The sequence below is a fragment of the Synchiropus splendidus genome, chromosome 5 (genome assembly GCF_027744825.2).
Source record: "Synchiropus splendidus isolate RoL2022-P1 chromosome 5, RoL_Sspl_1.0, whole genome shotgun sequence".
NCBI classification, from domain to species: Eukaryota; Metazoa; Chordata; class Actinopteri; order Syngnathiformes; family Callionymidae; genus Synchiropus; species Synchiropus splendidus.
The window spans coordinates 22,711,000-22,732,541 of record NC_071338.1 but is presented as its reverse complement, the minus strand read 5'-3'; the positions used below and the strand labels follow the sequence as shown (position 1 = coordinate 22,732,541).

At 42.0% G+C, this 21,542-nt stretch overlaps 1 protein-coding gene across 11 annotated transcripts in view; it reads left to right on the top strand.

The window, feature by feature from the left end:
- The window catches only part of LOC128758466 (protein shisa-6), an 81,043-nt gene extending 59,991 nt beyond the window's left edge, over window positions 1–21,052 (top strand). For 2 of the 11 annotated variants that reach the window (XM_053864412.1, XM_053864410.1), the window contains 5 exons: window positions 9,150–9,212; window positions 11,545–11,565; window positions 15,368–15,520; window positions 17,772–17,875; window positions 19,088–21,052. In XM_053864412.1, the coding sequence (XP_053720387.1) occupies window positions 9,150–9,212; window positions 11,545–11,565; window positions 15,368–15,520; window positions 17,772–17,875; window positions 19,088–19,945 (1,199 nt within the window). In that variant the 3' untranslated portion in view covers window positions 19,946–21,052. The remainder of the gene's footprint in view (window positions 1–9,149; window positions 9,213–11,544; window positions 11,566–15,367; window positions 15,521–17,771; window positions 17,876–19,087) is intronic. The other 9 variants (XM_053864413.1, XM_053864411.1, XM_053864417.1 and 6 more) reach the window with 6 other exon arrangements.
- The last annotated feature ends 490 nt before the right edge of the window (window positions 21,053–21,542 follow it).

The window sequence follows — 21,542 nt, the reverse complement described above, 5'->3', positions numbered from 1 at the left end:
TCATCCGAGACAGTGGGAGAGAGATATCCACATTCATACCTGTCACACACACACACATGCTGTGCCCTCTGTACCCTCTCCACCACCACCAGCTCCACCTCCTCTGGGTCTTTCAAAACTTCAACAGCTCCACTTGGCAGGGCTAATGGGATGGCAGGGCTGTTGGTTTTAGAGAGGCATGTCGTGCGGAGAGTGGAGCACAGAGGCGAGGAAGGCTCTCTAATAGATGTCGGGTGGGTGGTGTGGAGGCAGACGGCTAGGGGGCTGCGGTGTGGTCACTGGCCCATACTGCAGTTTTCATCCCAGTGGTCCACTACATCCACTGTTTTAATACATCTTCTTGTCCGATCTGTCTTTTCTCTCATTTTATGTTCTGCCTACTGTGTTTTTAGGTACCACCCACTCCTTATCCCGTCCCCCCAGTCATGTGTCTCAGAGAGATACCAGTATTTGGACTTCACATCCAGTCCGATCTCTTTCTGCTGTCTTTGTCTTTGAAGGATATCCGGTTCCTCCAGCATTTATATCACATCCGCGCTTTCAAAGAAAATATATCTGCATGTTCACACCTGCTGCGCCAAGCTGATGCTGAGCCAGATTTGGGATGGAATCCTGTTTAAATGGTTGAGACAGGAAAGGCAGTAGATAAGGGTGTAGATGACTGAGCAAACACTGAGATGGCCATTTATTTATAAAACACAGCATACAAAGCATGAGTGCATGGTCCCACTTGCCCAGGTTTATATGCGTTTGTTGTGGACAGTGGAAACTACTAGTTATAAAGTGGTTACGCTGCAACTGTACTCTTGTGTCACTGGGTGTTGGTGTGACACGTTTGAGGTGACATGGTCGCAGCCGTTGCGTGTTTCAAGCACCCAAAACCCAATTTCTTTTTGCATTATAATACTTCCACTCCAAATAACGGGCTACATTTCTGCCTCTCCGTTTCGCCATGTTGACTCAAGTCTACTTTTTCACTGCGCGACTTGTGACGTGGAAGAAGTCGCTTTGGTTGATAGAAACCGGCTGGTTGATGTGAACGCACTGTTAGACGATATCATGTTTGTTTTAAATATAAGGCATAATATCTTTTTACCATCAGAGATCAACATACTTTTCTAAGGGGTCTCCAAACTACTAACCTTACAAACAATACCTTACCTTCAAGGCCAGACTTGTTGGATATGACTGTTTCACTAATTGTATTCTTAGATTAATTTTTCGAATTAATTGTTGTAGGTTCCAATATATCATTTGAAAACGCTTTTTGTCCTTTTGGAAAATGCTTCACCTCCCGCCATCTATAGTCAGAAACCTTTACTAGTGACTGAAACTTTGACCCACTGTGAAGGTCTGGGTGAGGACATCAGGCAAATGTGAGTGACGGCTACATGACCATCTAGAAAACTGAATTATTGCCCTAGTCAGGCCAAAATCTGACCATTAAAATGCATGTTAAACGCCAAGTTCCAGCGATAGAATGTGAGTTTTCAGCGTGAACTTTTGACCACCTGTGATAAGCACCTGAAAGTGGATGTCGGGATGGAGATGATGCACAACAACCATCAGCGTATAACCAATATTATCTTGGTCACACCAAGCAGAACTGCGACTCAAACGTATGACTGACAATCTGTTAAACGGTTTTGACAGACCCCACGTAGCAGGAAATCAATCATCCCCTGGTTTGCCTCGTCCCTTCCGGCATGCAGGAGCAATTGATTCGGCAAATGCTTAGTTAACCTTGGCTGGCTTTGTTCTGTTGCCTCCACATGCCTCCCCTGTGTGCTATATGTGAACATGATGTATGGATGTGTGAAAAAGAGAAAAAGCACCACAACAAATGTCAGATTACTGAGTCACTTGTGCGCCATCTGGATCCTATTATGCAAACTGGCTACCGAGAGAGGCGTTATAAGGGTCGTGAAATTAAATATGAGTAATGAACGGCAACTGCAGGAGGATAACGCCTGAGACCGGCGACTGCTTCCCCCGTGGACCCGTCATCCGGCTGACACCATCTGACAAACTCACAGCTGCAATCATCAACACGGATATAGGCAAAATTTACTTAGTAATTTAGTCCCACGGTTAAACCCCCCTCCTCGTCCCCCTCTCCCCCCGTTCTCCGAAGAGCGTGTCGATCATGATCAGTCAGTGAATTAGCCAGTCCGTTTAATGCCGCGTTGAAGAAAACAAATTGGGATGTGTAGATTAACTGCGTGACGATGAGCGAGAAGGTCCATGTAGTTGAGCTCAAAATTTCACAACCGAAATAACCATATTTTCACGTATTTATGGTGATGAAATATTACTTCAATTACGTCTGAAAGTGCAGATATTAGGATTGTCCGAGACTGCGTGCGTTTTTCCTGCCCTGAATTTATCACTTTTGACAGATAAATACAAAAATAATTGTGATTTTTTTTTGAGATTCCACAATTCTGACCAAGCCTCAGTGACTCATTCAGAACGATGAGACATTGAAGTGTTTCTCGCTGCATCACATTTATTGACCACCAACATTATGTTTTTTTTAAATTTTTTTTCAGGATGAATGACTGCTATTTTGCTTTTTGTCATATCATAACTTTTATTAATTAATTTAACTTTTTTTTCATTTTTTTTTATTAACATTCAATGCCAAAGAAGCAACTGATGATATTGTATTTTTAGATCAATTGATGGTTAGAGTGGTTAAAGCCTCAAAACTTCAGCACCTCACGCGGCCAAGAGATTCATCTGAGGCACGTCCACCCTGATGTTTAAAGCTACTGTATGTTTACAGATTCAACTAAAATGAGGCCATTCTTGATGAAATATTAACTTTAGTATTATTATTATCATGTATATATGAAGAATGAATCACAATTAATTCCTCATATACCCTGTAATGAATTAGACTGTTGTTTTTATTTAGACGTATGAATCGCACATTTGTGATGGCACATTCCCTGCTTCTCCTGGGTTCCACAGGAGCCCATGCAGAGACGTCCAGTGCCGCAGGTCACCTGTCTGTCCTGGCAGCGCCGCCTCTCACTGTCAAGCTTTTCATCTTTGACAACTAGTTCTGTGTAGCCACTCTGGGGATTTGACTCTGTAAATGAAAGTTATTTTGCAACGTCAGCTCAAGGCAGTTTGGAGAGTGATGTCCTGCCGAAAGATATTCGGGCCGGCTCGGGCCGGGTCCTGCTCTTGAACAGAGTTAATTAGTCCCTAGATTACAGAGAGATTGCTGAACAAGGCCGTCCAGGCTCTTAATGAGCTAAAAGTTTTATGCTTCTCCTCAGCTGCGGCCGTCTCTTCGGACACCGGCCTTCCAGAGGAAACCGCCAGATTGAGACAAAAGTTCTTGAAAAGTAGTGGTCCGTGTCTTGGTTCTTATAAAGTCCTTTTAAACTTTTTAATGATGACACACGATTGTCAAACTACAATAAAAAGTTTCTTCCTTTGTTGTTAAAATATAGTTGGACCACTGATACTCCAGTCCATCAAAACACAGTGTTCCCCTCTGACAGTTTATGATCATAAAGTTTGACTCATGAAAGTCTTGGCACTTGATTTAGGCTGCATTTCAGGGGTCGGTGGTTTGGAATTACATCACTTCTTGATTTGAATTGTCCAAGATCCAAAGTTGAAATCTGAGTACATTGATGTAGATATTTTTTTTTGTTTGTTTGTTTGTTTTTGCATTCTTTTATTGATGCAATTACATGTTCAAGGACGAGAAAATGCAAATTAAAAAAAATCACCATCTGCCGTCTGCTATTTATCACATAGAAATGGTGTCTCTATTTCGCATGTTCCGAAGGAACGGTGTGTAGAAACAATGTGTATGTGTTGCACATCAGAGTGCACTGACTGTAGTGAGAAAAAAAAATCCCTCATTCGTACGTTGACACAGAGCTTGTTTGGATTCACATAAGCAGCACAATTTCTGGCATCGGCAGCTGCCGAGGCATCTCTGAAAGACCACTGAAAGATGCCGGTAATGTGACAGACATATTTCCCTGAGAAACCAGCAAAGACATCATGGATCAGTAGCATCTCTGAGCTGCCTGTAATCCACAACATTCAATCATATTTCACTTTCCATTATTAACAAAGGGATGCCACTTTACTCTGGCATTTCCAGCAAAGATGGTGGGGCATAGTTCCATCTCAGGTATAAAAACGCTGAACTCTCTGTCCATGGATTTGTGATGAAGTGGAGAGGGTTTACTGCCACTGACAAATGCTGCAGAGAGGGCAGATCAATGGCTGACATCTGTTTTTTAATGGCATGTGAGAATGGACCAGGCTGGTCTGTGAAATATTTGCAGTAGTAGTATTTATGCGCTCGTTGTCAAGCCTTGTACTCCAGGAACCAAAAATAGTGGCAACATGAATTATAATTATTATTCCTATTATTATTATTTAAACAAAATATACTCAATTTGATGAAACATATTCATGCACTGTTTTTTTACGTAGGTAGGTTACGTAAGTAGGTACCACAGCAATATCTTTCTTTCAAGTACCAATGTCAACAACATTTCCATTGCATATACAAATTACTAGTGTTTTTCTGTCATATTGCGATACACTTGGGGCTGTATGGTTATTGAATCCAAGCGTCTTCAGTGGTCTTCATCTGCATTGTAGAGGGGGTGTGGTCAGTCCTAGTGTGACACCAGGCTGATGCTATATACTATTGTCTACTCTCTTGGTCTCGAAATGCCTTCATCAGAAATCTTGAGACTGAGTTCAAATGCATTCGAAAATTGACTTTTGATTCAGATAGTGACACTGAAGGCAACCTTAAGCGTTGTGTTTAAGATGCAAAAATCCACTTGCTTAGCATCAATGTATGATGTCATGGGAGCGAGGATGGCTTGCCAGTACTACAGCACTCATCAACAACAGAGTCTTGTGTTAAACATTGTAACATAATCATGCATGAGCTGGGGACTTCTAATATATGACTGTTTTTTGTTTGTTCTCTCCTGTTTTCTGTCATTTTTGCTGCTCAAGCCCTGTAAAAACAGTGAGTTGAGTGCTGTCCTTGGTGCTGAACAAGGCCTGGCCAAGTGCCTTCATGCATTTTTGTCTCTTCAAACAGTTGAAAACCAGTACACACAGTCTCTGATATTTAAATGGCCGTACTCCACCATTTTTTTTCAAAGTAACTTGGACTCATTTTCATGTAGTTCTGGTCATTTATTTCAGTGATCACTGCAAACTGGCCCCGAATGTTTCAAACAGATGATTCAGTTAACGCTGAACTAAAAGGCTGTTTACCTGGGGATATGACAGGGGAGCCGTTTCTGAACATCAACTCAGACAGAATAAAAGTATTTGTGCTGTTTTGAAGGTATTTTTGGTGGATGTTTGACAGCCAGATTGATGGATGTGGTTACTGACGTGTGTTTATATCAGACTAGATTGAACATATCCGCTTAGGCGTGCGTGAACTCAAATAATCTCTACTTTGTGACTCACTGTTAAGCATTTGAATGAACGAAAAGTGATGAAGGGACACACTCACAGACACGTCCCATCCATCTCCACACACAGAGCAAATATTGAAAGCCGTGACGTGCGCACCGGGCCTCCCTCTCCTCTTTGTGACAGATGTAAATGGATGTTTCAGCAACTGCCACTAATGCATTTTTTAACAGGCACCGCAGCAGACAGAAAATGAACATCACACTTTACGACAAGGTCTCTACCAGCTTCTTCTCACATACGAAGTCATGTTGTTAAACACACTTTCTAAAGTAACCATTTACTGTCCTTAACTGAGTGGTCAGTAATAGCCTCATTCTTCAACTAAACCACCTCCACACTGCAGTGGACCCTTTTCTCTCTCAGACAATAACACCTCTGCACCCTTGGAACAGAGAGATGTGATGCAAAGGAACGCTTGGATGTTCTCTGAATTGAAATTAAAGTGTTCCTGTGTCCCTGGTCGACTCTTGCTGCTCATTTAACTGTGCTCATTACGGTGGAGCAAAAGAAGGTAGCTGGACCAAACAGGTTTTCATGTGTAAGTCAGCCAGTCTTGCAGTGTGTGCTCAGGAACGTTTGTATACAGAATAGCTTGAAAAGAGATGAAAATGTTTCAGTTAAACTTTAAGGATTGGCTGGGAGTTGAGGCTGGATTTTGGTGGCGCTCTATATAAGATTCTGTGGAGTCATCTTGAACATTTTCTTTATTCACAAGAATTGTTTTGTATTGTATTGTAAATGTGGTCAGAACGCTGTAAAACTAATACCATTCGTAGTGACTGGCAGATGAGGTATCATGAAACAGCATGAGACGGCTGATGAACCAGTGTCATGATTTTGAGAGGCCACTAGATGGCACTTTTGGTTCAGAAATGATGTGAGGCTGTTTCATGGTGTCATCAACCCTTCTATACTGTGTCATGAAACCTCATGTACCCAGCACTCAATGAGTTAAATGTTGGAATTTTATTGGATAAAAACTTTGCGCTCCCTTCAATACCTGTCTAGTTATTGAATAGGAATAAATTATTATCGGATTAGCCAGGTATAAAATACATGTAAATGATAATAAAATCAAGAAATAATTCTAGCAGGAAAGAGTGCAGATCTTTAAGTGAAAGATTAGAACGTCCATTTGTTTAGTGAATCATAACTTTTGGAGAAAAAGCCAAATTAAATAATAGTAATAATCCAGCTGCATCAAATAACAGATGCTGTTCCAGCTCTCAATAATCTGCTCTATTTATTTATTTTCCAAACACATGCATGGCCTTTGTTTTTGACCAAATGGTTGTGGGTGTAAAAACAAGTAAAGTGATTTCCCTGGGTTTGTTCCAGGTGTATCGGAGTTTGTATTAGTATGTTGGTTGGATCAAAGCTCAGAGAAGAATCATGTTTATAAAATGTGTGTACGTGTGGATCTTTGTAGAGGTGTACCTGGTTTATCCTTATTTGTGGGGACCTTGCATTGTGGTCGGGACCGGAACCCACAAATCCAAGTCTCAATTTGAAGGAGAAGACAAAAGTGACAAGGTCATGATAAATAGGTTTACGTTTGGTTCCAACTCCTGTTTAAGGTTAGCCATTTGTGTTGGATGGTTAGACTTTGGGAGAGAGACTGGAGAAAGTATTATTGCATTGACTAGTCCTAACAAAGATAGAGATACAAACCTGTATGTTCGTGTGTGTGAGCATGTGCGTAGGTGAGAGGGGCTCGGCTGCAGCAAGGGGAGGAAAACCACCTTCGCAGACTGCAGTTTGGGATGGAGTCCAAATACGGCTCTGTAAAGGGGTATTGAGGGATTTGCTGTTGAGTCCGTGGATTTTGTAAATATTAAAGAATGTTACTGCGGGCTAGGGAAGGGGATTTAGGGAAGAGGTGATATAACACGTGAAATAACTTGTGGATTTGACAGGCATGAACAGGCTGGCGTTTCTGAGGAGGTCAACTAATAAGGCGAGAGGAAGATAAAGAGGTGTTGATGACCTGCACTCGTCTTGTTTTTACAGTCATGCAAAATATATTGCATATGACTTGACCAGGTGGATCAAATGATTTGCCCCCAACTTGCTTGCAATTGTTCAAAGCTTCTTGTGTAATTGACATCAAGGCAAATGCAGACATTGGGACAACTAAAGAGTACAGATTTTCAATGAAGAACATAGCTGTTATTTTCCATTCTCCTCCACTGTTGGCTGGTGGTTTTGGACAGTGTGTGTCCCTGCGGCTGAGAAAAGGACAGGTGAACTAACTGCCAAATTCATTCAGTGTTGAACTGCACTATAGAGTCCAACACTAAACTCTTGTCAAACTCTTGGCTGCACATCTCTACGATGATGTTCCTCGGCAGCACACCGTGATGAGTGCAGATGGCATTGTTGCATCTCCTGAAGGTCCTGTCTGCTTGTGTCAGTTAGGTGCACGTGGACACATGTTGATGTAATCATTTAATAATGTTATGGGGTATATTTATTTCCATGGTTTATGTGTGTTGAAGCACGCAAACACGTCTGCTCACAAAATAAAAAATAAAATGTAAAGCAGCGGTAAAATAGCATGTAATAGCATGTAGGCCTTTTGCAGCATTTACTTACATTTTTTTCATTTTCTGGTAAGACAAAAATGCAGTTTCATAGATTTATCGCTTGCTTTCTTGTTTATGACTTTGGGATTATTTTACAGTTTTTCAAGGCTTGAGTGCTATCCAGCAATTCTCCGGGTGGGAAAAATACTTATGCTAGTGAAGGACTTATGAGGCTTCATGAAACAGTATCCTCCGTTTTAATGACCACCAGATGGCACTCACAACTTGAAAATTTTTGGATTTGAACAACTATTGAAATAAAACTTATTTTTAAATGGAGAGGGTCACTTAATAAGCAAAAAAAAACACGGTTTCATGAAGCCTCATCATTCCATCACCACGGTATGCTACCTTATGCTACTCTCTGGACTTGGCAAAGCATGAAAGACACAATGTGTTTTATTACCGTAATTCACTGACAATAAGCTGCAAATTTTTTAACGTTGTTCACACAGGCAAAAACAGTGGCCTTTAGTGCTGTAATGTAAATAAAAGATGTTCATGATTCAGTGAACATTGCTATGTTTGTTTCATGAGTCAGTCTCCAATCTGGACGCCGGTGTGGCTTATGCATCAAGTTTCCTTTTCAAATTTAGTGGGTGGGGCTAATATTCCGGTGCGCTTTATATTGTGGAATTAATGGTAGCCGCGTTTTGCAGGTTGTACCTGCAAATCTCCAGCCCTCCACACGTGTTAGTAAACAAGTCACATGGCTGACCTCCTGTCAAAAATACAACAGTGACTTGGATTCCTTTCTTTCAACTTTGTCTTTTTTTGCACTGACATGCCATTGGTGTGTGTTACAAGGGAATGCTGCGAACACTAATCCCTCATTCAGCATTATTTATTTTGTTCCCATCTTTGTCATCGGAGAACATTAAACTCATATTTCATCCATATTGAATCACTGCCAGGTTGTTTACATCAGCGAATAAGAGCATTTGCCAGAAATGTTTCCCAATGACATATCCATTTGTTCGCTGCCCTTTTTGCTGCTAACACTCTGTATTTTGACCGATACAGAGCTTCTCTCATTAACACTGAACCCCATTTCCGTTGCTTTTGTCATTGCAGGTACCCATCAGCACAACTATAACCATGTGGCTTTAGGTAGCCCCACACGCACACCTAAAAATGGTAAGAAAATCTAGCGGGTGCGGGGCACAAGGAGTGGGAGTGGAAATAGGTGATCACTTGCACTACTTTCAGCTAATACTGTCCCCATTTTGAACAGTTTTGGCCTCTGCTTTTTCTTCACCCGTCTTCCAGTCTGTTGTTTTGCGCACCCACTCGACTATGTTTATGCTTTAACATCATTTCAATGTTTCAAAACTGCACAATAATTTAATGTCAAGGGTTCTAATGGAATGGAAAACACAAAAAGACCAACCAGCAAAAACCAACATTTGGTTAGCTAAAATGTTTCATGCTTGGGTGGCTAAACTCAAAGTCACCAAATTTAGTGGGCAAGTTACCCCATGCAGATCTGATCGTTCAATTGAATGGGTGGTTGTCAGACTACTGTATATACAACCCATTCATATGGGCCAGTAGGCTCCTCCTGTGCCTACTGGTTGGTAAGAAACGCTGTTGGTATGGTATGATCGATGTCTACTCTACCAATCATAGGAATCAATAGAATACCTTCGTTTTGTATTTATTTTTGCTTTTTTGCTTTGCAAAACAACCTTAAATGACTTTGATATAGACCCTTAAACAACTAGACGTTGTCCCTCAAACTTAATGGATGTGAATGGCTTTTGTTTGAGCAACAAAAACTGACTGTGGTCCTCTTTGGATCAGTTTGAGACCCCGGATAAATATCAAAGAAAAAACACAAAAAACAAACAACAAAACTAAATGAAAAAAAAACCCAGAATCCTTCTTTTACCAGTTATACTTTATACTTTACCTTTTACCAATTATGACAGTTTTCTCTTTCCACCTCGACTGGTCTTGAATAGAAATCCCAAGTCTGACAAGACAAGACTCCGCGAAAATGCATTGGAGACCAAGACGAGACCGAGACCTGAAAAAAATTATGTTGAGACCGGTCTCGAAAGCAAGACCTATCTAGAGTACTACAACGCTAAATTAGGCAACTTGGCAAATGGCTAAAATCCCACCAGTGCCAGATACCACAAGTGGAAAAGTGGAATATTCTTGATAAAAATGTGAGTTCAGTAACGCGAATAATCTTTGACCTCAGCCACACAATTCCCACATTACAGCAGACAGTGAACCAATTCCATTTGCTATTTCATCTTTTCTACTCGTGAACCAAGTGCTGGTCTTCCTTCATCCATGTGACGCTAGTATTCCTAGGTATTTGGTGTAGCTCAGTGGAGACATCGGAGTCACATTATGGCTAAAAAGGCTGGGACATTTTGTATCACAATTCTGTGCAGGAAGTTCTGGTTATGGGCAGAACTAGCAAATGGCACCTCTGATGGAGTCATTTCCTCACTTGGAGTGGGTCAGTGCTATTTATGAGCAATGGCACCCAGACTGTTCCACTGGTCTGTAATTTCTGATTTGTCTCTTTATATTCAAGTTCTTTTGCAAGATTTAACCTCTTTCTATAATTAATTTGGCCCAATGGTCTCAAAATGGTCCTCAGAGGTGCCTTGAAGCTCTTAGTTGATGGTCCGATAAAAGTGGTGGAGACAACCAAAAAAGTTGAGGTCACTAATTCCCCTAACAGCATCTTGGCTCCAGGCCCAAGTGAAAACCAAATAGCTGGTAGCCACCGGGCGCTTCTCGGGTGTCTGAAACTTTCCTGTAACCTGATGCAACCTTGGTGAAGTTGTAATACCAAAAAGGTTTTCTCCCTTTCTCTGCAAACATTCCCGTGGTTGCAACCTGGCACACATGAAGAGAGGGTTGGCTGAGGATGCAGCGTAGAGTTAGAAAAAAGGCAGATGAAAGGGAAAAAAAAGAAGGACATGAGCGGAATGCTGAGTGTCTCTTTCATTCGTTCACTCTGATCTTTACAATGTCTCTTCTGTTTAATTCAAAAAGCTTAGATGCACCATCTGTTCAGTAAACGTGCAGTCCACGTGCACTAAACAGCCGTAATTGACCTCAGGTTTTATTTTAAATGTATTAAATAGGTAGCGAGAGAAAGAGGCAGGGGGCTCGGGCGAGAGATAAGCAGATCACAACAGCAGAGCGATGCCTCGGAGATGCATGAAAAATCCATTTCAGCCGTACATCTAACAGACTTTGATCAAAAGTCTGGTGAAAGCCTCAAAAATTTCTGCACAAAATGTTTTTGATCAGGTCCACAACCATGAGAAACCCAGTGGCCTCGGCGAACCCACTTTTGAAACGAGTGTGATTTAATAGACAAGCCAACATGGACGGTCCCCGGACTGAAGTGTGACTTTCATTATTGTGCAGTAGCTTGTGCTTCTCTCTCTCCATCAACATGTCTCTGAAATACTTGTTTCTCATTTGGTTTTGGTAGCTCACCGATCTTTGCGACGTGGTAAGTTATACAGACACCTATTGACTTTAGTGTACAATCATCCATTACTCCCTTAGGAAAGTGACACACGCTAGACTCCCACCACTGTGTCTGTGCTTCCCTCTCATGTTCCAAATGTTTCAGAGATGAAAATTATTTAGTGTGTGTCCTGGGTTGGGGTCCCTTTCACAGCTTACACTCCTGCAACATGATCGCCAAAATACTATTCATAAGGAACATATTTCAGTCCATTCCTCAATGGTAGGTAAACTGGCATTTTGGTTGCCATTTTTGCAGCCTATGATTTAAGAAATGCATACTCTCTTTCACTATAATACAAGTAGTTTTTCCTGTGGCATTGGACAGCAGTATGATGGCTTTCAACTCGTACCAAGAACATTTGAGCTCATAACAATATGCTGAGCCTCGTGAACTCGACCACACATTATCCTGATTTTCTTCCATGTCTTCTCACTGCAACACTTTCCTTTGCCACCTTCACCATCACGCCACGGATAACAGACACCACCACCATCTACTCAACTCTCAGGGCAATCCTGATTCCTGATCCTTTTCTTCTTTCTTCCTTCTACTCTTACTTTTGCTCGCTTTCATTTGGACTCCTGCATTGTATGCCACCTTTTTTTCTCATTTTTGGTAGAGGTTAGCATTTTCAAGTTAACCATAGCCAGACAGTTGCTGGTGCATTCTGTGATAGTGAGCCATTGACCCAAGCAAACCCTCAATGTAGACCCATTAGGTCTGTATCCCTCCTTTGCGTGCTGAGTTGAAAAAGTCTGGGGGGGCAACCTCCATCCTAGACATAAAATATGTTCCTGAATCTCATTGTTATCTTTTTCCTCACTGTGGTTCCTGGGCCTCTCATGCTGATACACCCAATAACAATGATGATCAAAACCATTTTCTTTTTGAACAAAATCTGAAAACAAGCATCACATTTACAAATGCATATATTGTTTCATATAATGTAAGAACAAACAAACAAAAAATGGAAGGAATCAATAGTGAAAGCAAAAATACATTTCCACGGACTGGCAAGCAATACACAGACTGCTGAACAATTGCTGTTGCAAGATGGAGTAAAAGAATATGGATGCAGGATAATCTGTATCTTCTGACTCAAAGCCAAGTCAAAACCAAATTGTGTTGCTTGACTATAAGAGAGTGGTTGGCATTATATGTTGAGACAGATTCAAATGTTGATCGACATTAAATTCTGAACCCCTCAATGGCTATTCGATGTTTGTCTGAACAGATGCTATGCTACATAATGCCCAGTTTTGGAGGGTTTATTGGCAAGGAGATTGTGAATACTGGCTCTGTGTGCCATCATTCTCTTAAGAGAGCTCATATGTCTAGATCATTTCTGGAGCTTCTTGCTTAAATTCGCACTATCCGTTCCCTTTTGATTGGCTGTGTGTCAGAATCTTCTTAACTTCTGTACATAAATATACCTCTCCACACTGACAGGACCATTAGAATTCATCACTCCTCTTAAAAGCCAAAGTGCATATTCTTTCCTGTTAGGATTTTAAAATGCAGTTCAGGCCGCGTTCCTTCTGATAAATAAATTGGAAAATAAGAAAACATTTGTTACGTACTAAAATCTATACAACTGAATTTGTTGATATTTTATTGCCTGTCAACCTACTATGCAGGGGCCAATGAGAGAGTCCCATTCTCTATAGCTAAAATTAAAGGGCAAAAGATATGCGCCGAAGTGTCGTTGAAAAGTATGCAACAAATGCCCACGCACATGTTTAGTGTTCCTTTTGCTTTGTTTCCTCATTCTCATTTATCTCTGGCCATTGATGTTTAAACAGTCCACTCTGTCAACAACCGGAAGTGCAACATATCACGTCCATATTGCCGCCTGCCACAGAACTTCTGTTTTAAATACTAATAATCAGTCGCAGTTTGAGAAGCTGAACAAACCCTGAATCATTTCCAAACAAGCATGGCTATATGAATCATCCAGCCTTACAATTTTTAAAATACAGTGTGGATTTGTAACATATGATTTTACAAGCGAAAGTGCTTATTTTATCAGATTTATGAATGTGGACGTGTCTCCAAAACGGTTCACACCTTTGCAACCTTACATAGCTTCCGGGAGCCCAAAGAATTTCCCCTGCCATCCCCATCCAGCAAGCTTTGTGTCCCAGTATTTTTTTTTATTTTTGTTCCTTGTTTCTCCGTTTATCCTTTAAAGCATTTTCTTATCTACATCTCTCCTCCTTTCCCCTCGCTCCATCCTGCAGCAGTTACTAAAGCCCTATTTTTATCCATTTATTGAAGACTCCTCTTGAGCCGCACCCATGTCTGCTGCTCCGCACTGCGTGACAGACACTGTTCGCTGGGGAAGGCCAGATAGAGTATAAGCGAAAAGGAAAATGAGAGAGGGAATTCTAAAAGGACAAGAAAGAATTAAGCGGGACAGTCAGAGGCAGCATGGTAGGGCAGATAAGATTGACAGAGCGTGGAAGACAGCAGCGAAGGAGACAACTTCTCTGCATTTGTGAGGCGAGCAAAAGGGAAATGTGGGAATAAAAAGTAGTCGCTGAGGTCATGTCATGTCAAAGACATCTGGTCCAGGTTGTGATCCCTTCCCTGTTTGTGACTGACCATCACATATGGTGCGTTTCGTCTTCTTCACCTCCCTTTTCTGTCAGAATCTTTGTCCAGTCAGTCACAAGCAAAAACCTCAAAATACCTGATGTAGCAATCTTCGTCCCCCATCCGCCACCTAAGTTGGAGTTTTAAAAATGCAACCACTTCTTCAAGGTAAACAGTCAAGTAAATACAGTGAATCCTTTCCTAAATATTTTTGAATTCACTGGCACAGTAAATATTCAGCTTTGCAGAAGCATCACCCAGACATATCATATGTATGAATACTTATAACAAGTAACCTCGTACTTACGACCACGGCCAGCAGATGCTTTTTTTTTTTTTTTTTATTCAATGTCAGGCACCGTAGGACATAGCAGCCCGACAATGTGTATGACAATAATGGCAGCCAGCCGGCGACACGTACGACATTTATGGCAGCACAGTATCCCAGCATCTCACTGTCACACAGCGATCTACCACTACAGTAGAACCTATAACCCTCGCGTCGACCATTTTGAATAGCATTCGACTCAGAACCAATCCCAGTCATAAGTAGGATGTTACTTGTATACAGATTTTGTGGCGTGACACTCTCCATAATAAAAAAAAAAGGTTAATTGGTGGTAGAAATTAATAGCAAATAAGAACATATTCTCAGTCCTAAGGCGTCAATAATGAGTGTATTCAAGTGGCTTGCAAGTTGACACATAAGTGTCAACATAAGTGTTTCAATAAAATTCTGTGTGAATGAAAGGCCTATTCAACACAGACCTTGTGCATGTGACCAACTCTGTTTCTGACTGGACCGGCACTTACTCGAAACTAGATGTCAACATGATCATTAAAAAAATGAAAACCTTTTCACACAAATCTATGCATAGTTACTGTAGTGTCGAAGATGTTTCAGGCTGAACTAGCATTGCAGAACCCAAACCTGTAACGCGACTTCTACTTTAATGGTGATGAAGTATTATAAAACTAATCTCACCTTCAGGAAATGTTTGCACAAGTAAAACTCCAGCTTCTCCAATGTAGCATCCAACTGACCCTTTATTGTCAGCAGGTGGTCTTCCAAGGTCTTCTCATCCTTCCCACACTGGGCAGGGTGTTGGACAACAATAGTCAGCCTTCCCATTTCTATTTTTTTCTTCCCTCTTCTGTCTCTGTATATGTATGTATGTGTCTCTAGAAAGCAATCGGATAAGCGGCATCCTGACCTCGCAGACGGAGCCCTACGACCTGTCTTTCTCACGCTCCTTCCAGAGCCTGTCTCACCTGCCACCCTCCTACGAGGCGGCCGTCAAAGCCGACCTCAACCGGTTCTCGTCCCTGAAGAAACTCAGTAGGTCCAAGTTCGCTGCACAATGCAAGAGTTAGACTCCCTGCCCTGGTGAACTGCATGATGAGAATACTGCATTAAAGTGTGACTCCTGACCGCGACAACCAAGTGACTCGAAGCTTTTACTGCGGAGATGAATCAAGGCATGCATCAGTGAAATTTGTTTTTTTCTATGAGGAAAAAAAAGGTTCTTGAACTTGCGAAAACGGACTTCTTGCCGGTACAATAATTTCTGCTGATACCAGCCTAATCATGTCAAAGAAATAATAACTAAAATTCTGAGCTGGCCTACAACCTCCATTTCTCTTTCTGCTCATACAAAGTGTTATTGTGCCCAGCCGGGATTAGTATCGATTTATCCCAGCTCGGCTGGATTTCTGCAGTGTAATGATCTCATGGCATTGTCTAAGAAAAGCAAACAGTCCTTCAGGCATGTGTAATTTCTTCCATGCCCGGCCTACTTTACTGCTGGCTCACAGTCAAAGCCAAGGATGACAATCTACAACTCATTCTCTCTCTCCCACACTGAATCCAGCTTTTAGCTTTTGGGCACCATCTCAAACAAAAGGGCCAAACGGCTTCAGAGATTAAACTGTTGTTGGTCGCGCTTGCTTGAGGGAATATTGTGAGTATTTACATAATATCTGCCGCGGACAATGGAAGAAACCAAATCGTATAAGAGAGCATTGCCCAGAAGCAGAGGGGTGTAAAAATACGGAACTGTCTGAAGGCGTTGTACTTTCGTCAACTTCTCTTTTTGCTTCCGATGCAAATTATTTGTTAGAGAAAACAGACAAAAGGCTTCCAGTTGCTTATTGCTAGCCAACGTGTCTGCACACTGATATATCATGTTGGCTTATGCTGCAGTGAAGATAAGAGATTTTTATTGTTGGCTTCACAAAAGACAGGAATACGAGCGCATATTAATGCAAATTGGTGTCAAACCGAAGAAAAGCGGGGAGCTCAGTGTACGCCACAAACGACTCGGAATTGTTTCCGCAGTCCCGCACAGGTCTGGTTAAGAGAAGGACGTCTCTTTTCTTTATTATTTCTCATAATGAAACAATTTCCATCAATCAGCGCTGGATCTTCGCTCAAGGAGACTTTGGCGGAGTACAATGTTGACAGATGGACAAATTCATGCGGCTGTTACTGAAAGAGATAACAAACTTTCGATCTAAAGTAAGGAGGTAATGTTGATGGAAACATTGTTCGCCCCTGTGCTGATGTTATGAATAATAAGAAAAGGACAACCATTTTACCAAAAATGTTTTCATTCCTGAATAATTCATGTTGTATCACTTGGTCTGACAAGCATTTTTGGTTTTTTTTTGTAACGTTTTGAAGCAGCAGGCTCTCACTTTCCAAATTGTCCTTTGTGAGTTGCCTTATTTTTTTCACCTTCCTGATGTCAAAACCAGGCCATGATGTGAGAGATTTTCTGTAGGCATGAATTCGGTGGGATGTACCCTAACTAACTGGGGTGGTTTACCGACGCCATGAGTGTCCAAAGTGTTCCAGAAAGTGGGTGCAGGTCTTTGTTCCAACCCCTCAAGCACACACAGTATAACCGGTCACATTCTTCTGACATCTGATCGGTGAAGCCGTGTGGGCACTGGTTGAAACAGAAACCTGCACCCACCGCGGCCCTTGAGGACCGGTTGGACACCCGCAACCTCACCTTTTGACCTGACTTGGATTGTCTCCAGAACTGCAGCCCATTTTCGCTGTGACGTTAGCACACAATAGAATTATCTGTAACTTTGTGAAATAATTTCCTCCAGTCCAATACTTTATTTTTGGCCAAATTGGAAGTGAGAATATGTCAAGCATGCTACAGTATCACTAGCATGATGTTTCTTGATTGTCTGTTGACGAAACTCTACTCCTGTCTTCCTTGTGCGTCTATATGCATGTATTTATTGTCTGTTGAAGGGTTCAACCATACGTCAGGTCGACTTCAAACCATGGTGTCAAATGTCACAATAACCAAGCCAACTTTCCAGCATGCCAATTTGAGATGCTTCCATCCTTCTCACATGACAATCATGACCGATTCTCTCACAAACTTTTCAAAAGATTTCCCTCACAGCTTCCTCTTGAATTCCAGATGAAGAGAGTTGTCGTGCCTGGCATGTCGCGATGGTCACCACGGGGATGTGAAACGAGTCCTCTGCACTCTTGTGCTGCCAATTAAAAGTTTGACTCTCGCCATTTCACAAATTGTTTGTGTTCTTTCTTCTCTCCTTTGCAGCAGATAAAGAAGTTGACGATTACTACACTCGCAAGCGCCACCTGCCAGACCTCGCTGCAAGAGGCACTCTTCCCTTACATGTTCTGAAAATGAGCCAGGACCAAGTGAGTACAGTCTCAAACTTGTGTGTGGAAAGCCTCCATAAGTCAATATCTTCTCTCATGTAATCTAATCTATTTGTGGTTGTGATCAATACATTCCCACTCTTAAGACACTATCGACGATCATGTCACAGTCCATTGGAAGTGATTGGCTGATGACGCTTCATGAAACAGTGGAGTTAGAATGAGGAACCATGGGGGTCCTAAGCTTTCAACATTACCACACTTCCAATGGCACTTTATATACTATATGAATCACCTTCCATGTCAAGGGCTTGACTCAATCTTCTTGTATTTCAAGAGTGGAACTATTGGAGTGGTGTCCCAGGCGTGTTCAAGCCGTTCCTCAAAGAGGCGAGGTGGCGCTGGTTTTTGTTCCAACCCATGCAGCTCACAGCTTCAGATATGAGGTTGCTGAACACTGTCATCAGTTGGTTGTCACAGCTTGTCCTGCTGGTTGGAAAGGAAAGCTGAACCTGAACCCCTTTGATTGCCCACGACTGTTGTACGACCACCATATCCTGTTTTTACGTTTGGGTGGTCCGATGAGGGCACTGCCCACGGCGTCAGAAAATGCTGCAAGAGGGGGAACTTTATACAAATGATAACCTAATGCAACACAGAATACTGACTTCTGTCTGTCGGTGTCGGCGTATCGGCTCTGTTGTCATGTTGACGCTTCAGAGTAGAATGTGATTCAAAGCTTTGTCTGCATGGACTTGACTTCACCTTGAACTATATGACAGCAGTGAGCTGAAAATACACAACTCTGTTGTATTTTACTGGTAAAGCGATTTGGTCGGATTGACTTGGTGGTGACACTCTGTTCTATAGTCATTGGCTATGATGAACTAGTTCAAGGAAACCCCACACCCTTTTTAAACTAAGAGCACCACCTACGGAGCTCTGAAAATGAGGGCTCTGCTTCATGAAGCTCAATTAGTCCTACTATGTTGCGGTACAAAGCGTATGTTCCTTTGTTTACGTGATGTAGCTAGCAAAATGCTAAGACGCTAAACAATGTTCTTCTTGGGTTTACATTAGGTAAACCACCCAAAGCACATTATATCAGACGTTTCTAAGACCTTTGAAGACCATATAACACAGAATTACTGACGCACCAAGCAGGGTATCGAAGTCATGGCATGTTTTGTAAGAATTTTATAAGTAAGAAAATGGTGGTTCAATAATATATTCTTTTCCTTTGTTTTTCAGCATAGGGAACCGCAGCAGCCGCATCAGAGCCAGCCGCCACAGTCCACCATCTCCCAGGCGCCTTCTCAGTCACAGTCCTCCCAGCAGCCATCCCAACAAAGGCAGAGGCCCCGTCGAGTTCAGAGGGCTATGTCGCAAGACCGTGTCTTGTCCCCTCATAGGACCCCACAGCCTGATTACAACATGTCATCCAACGGCGTGTCCCCGTACGGGGGCCGGATTCTCTCGGATGAACAGCTCCTGTCAGCCGAACGCCTTCGATCGCAGGAACGCCTCCTTCCGCAGGACCGCTACACCTCGCAAGACCGTCTGTACTCCAAAGACCGAGTGTACTCTAAGGACAGATTACTGTCCCAAGATCACCTCTATCCTAAGGACCGCCACTACTCTCAAGACCGCCTCTATTCACAAGAACGCCTGTACTCACAAGACCGCCTTCTGTCCCAAGATCCACTGCTCTCGCCTGACAAACTGATGATGTCACTGAAGCGCGGCATGGTCAGCAGCATCTCTGGTGGGTTTTACGGCAGCGACAAGTCAATGTCCCGAGCCATCTCCCACACAGATGTGTTTATCCCAACCACGCCCCTTATGGATCGCTACAAGATGACCAAAATGCACTCTCACCCCACTGCTTCAAACAACAGTGGCGGTGGAGGAGGCGGTGGCGCACAGGCCAGCGGGAGCACACCGCACTCCAACACGCTAGCATTGAACCAGACTACTTCTAAAAGGCAAGCATTTGCCTCTAGACGGACTCACACTGTGGAGCAGCTCCACTATGTCCCACAGCACCACCAGCAGCCACAGCAACCACAACACTACCGCACAGGGAGCAAGACTGAGGTTACTGTGTAGTATCAGCGTGGGTCCACCAGAGCCTCACAGAGAGATGGTTAGTGCCGGGCTCGGGTGGTGAACGACACACTGGCCTTCTATTAAAGCAAACAGGTTGGGAATTCACTTTCTTTGACTGAGGTTCCTGCAAAATCCACCTTTCCAGGACCAAGATCATCCATTAGCTTACTGTAAGAGACCGGGACAACAAGCGACACTGTACAATACATACAGAGCATCATGGAAGGGGGACATGTAGTATTTTCAAGCTTTTTGGTCAACTATTATTTCCACCTTCTTAATTGTTTGAATTGTTTTCTGTGCATTTTAAAAATGAAACAGCAACTGTGTGTTTTCAAAACCTTTCTATACGCCCTTTGTCCAATAACTCAACTCTGTGACCTTTACTGACGACTCTCAAAGGGCTTTGCATGGTTGAACTAAATACCTCCTGTGGTGCCGCTACAGGTGACGAACCAGAACTTATAAATATATAGATACATGGATTCAAAGCGACATGCTCTGCCCAACTCACAGCTCTGTAGAATCTCATTGAGAGAAACTGAAATGGATGTTAGCACTCGCGACTGGTGCCTCTGTCAAACGGTCCATTTCCGAAAAACAATCGGTTTTGTGGGTTATAAAGCACAATCAATGAAAAACTATATATATCTATATGTATGTTCTTTTTTAAGTTTCTGAATTGTGATGGCTAGCTTGTTTTGTTATCAAAGCAATGGCAGAATTTTTATTTATTGCTTCAAGTAGACGATTGTAAATAAGCTAATTTAGAAGCACTAACATGGGAAAGTCCGAACTGAACGGGACCGACTTTCTATTAGTATGTTTTCAATAGAAAAAAAAAAAATCAGCTATAAATGATCACTGTTTTGTGAGTTCAGAATAGAAACCCACTTAACCAAGTATTTGACAGGATCAATTATTACTATACTGTGCGTCTTTGCAAACCGTGGGGGAGGAGGAGTGAATGAATGTTTTGTTAATAGCAGATGTACCACTGTTCATACTTGGATGTAGACTGTGTTCCATTAACATCAGAGGAATTGAGCTTCATGAAATGGATTATAATGTTTGTTAAAGAAGGGTCTAATAAACATCCATATTTTTCTAAGCATTAAAAGGAGAGAGTGGTCTTCATTTATTTCAAAAAGACCTGTGATGAAGTAAGAGGCGGAGCCAGAAATGTTTTGTCGGGAAAAAAACAAAAACATACTAACTAAACAGAGTAACTTAAACAAAAGTAGAAGAAATGCAAAAATAGAATGGGAGGCATAAGAATACAAAAAATAACAGCTGAAAACTATTGAACTAATAAACTACATTTCAAAATGGCATAATCTTTCACCAGAAACAAGGAAAAAAATATGAAAGGCAAAAATGGAATTTGTAGGTTTTTTATTCATCATTATCCAATAAAACATGGATGAAATGTGCTATTTGATCGACAGTTAAGGTCTGGCTTTAACTGGAAGAGTGTTGTCATTTTGCGCTGTGCAAAGGATCCCCCACCCCCCGTCGACTCAGAGGTGAACTGGCCCTAGGTTCAGCACATCCTCATCGCCCGTGCCCCATATTCCAGTCCCAATAAAGGTGATAC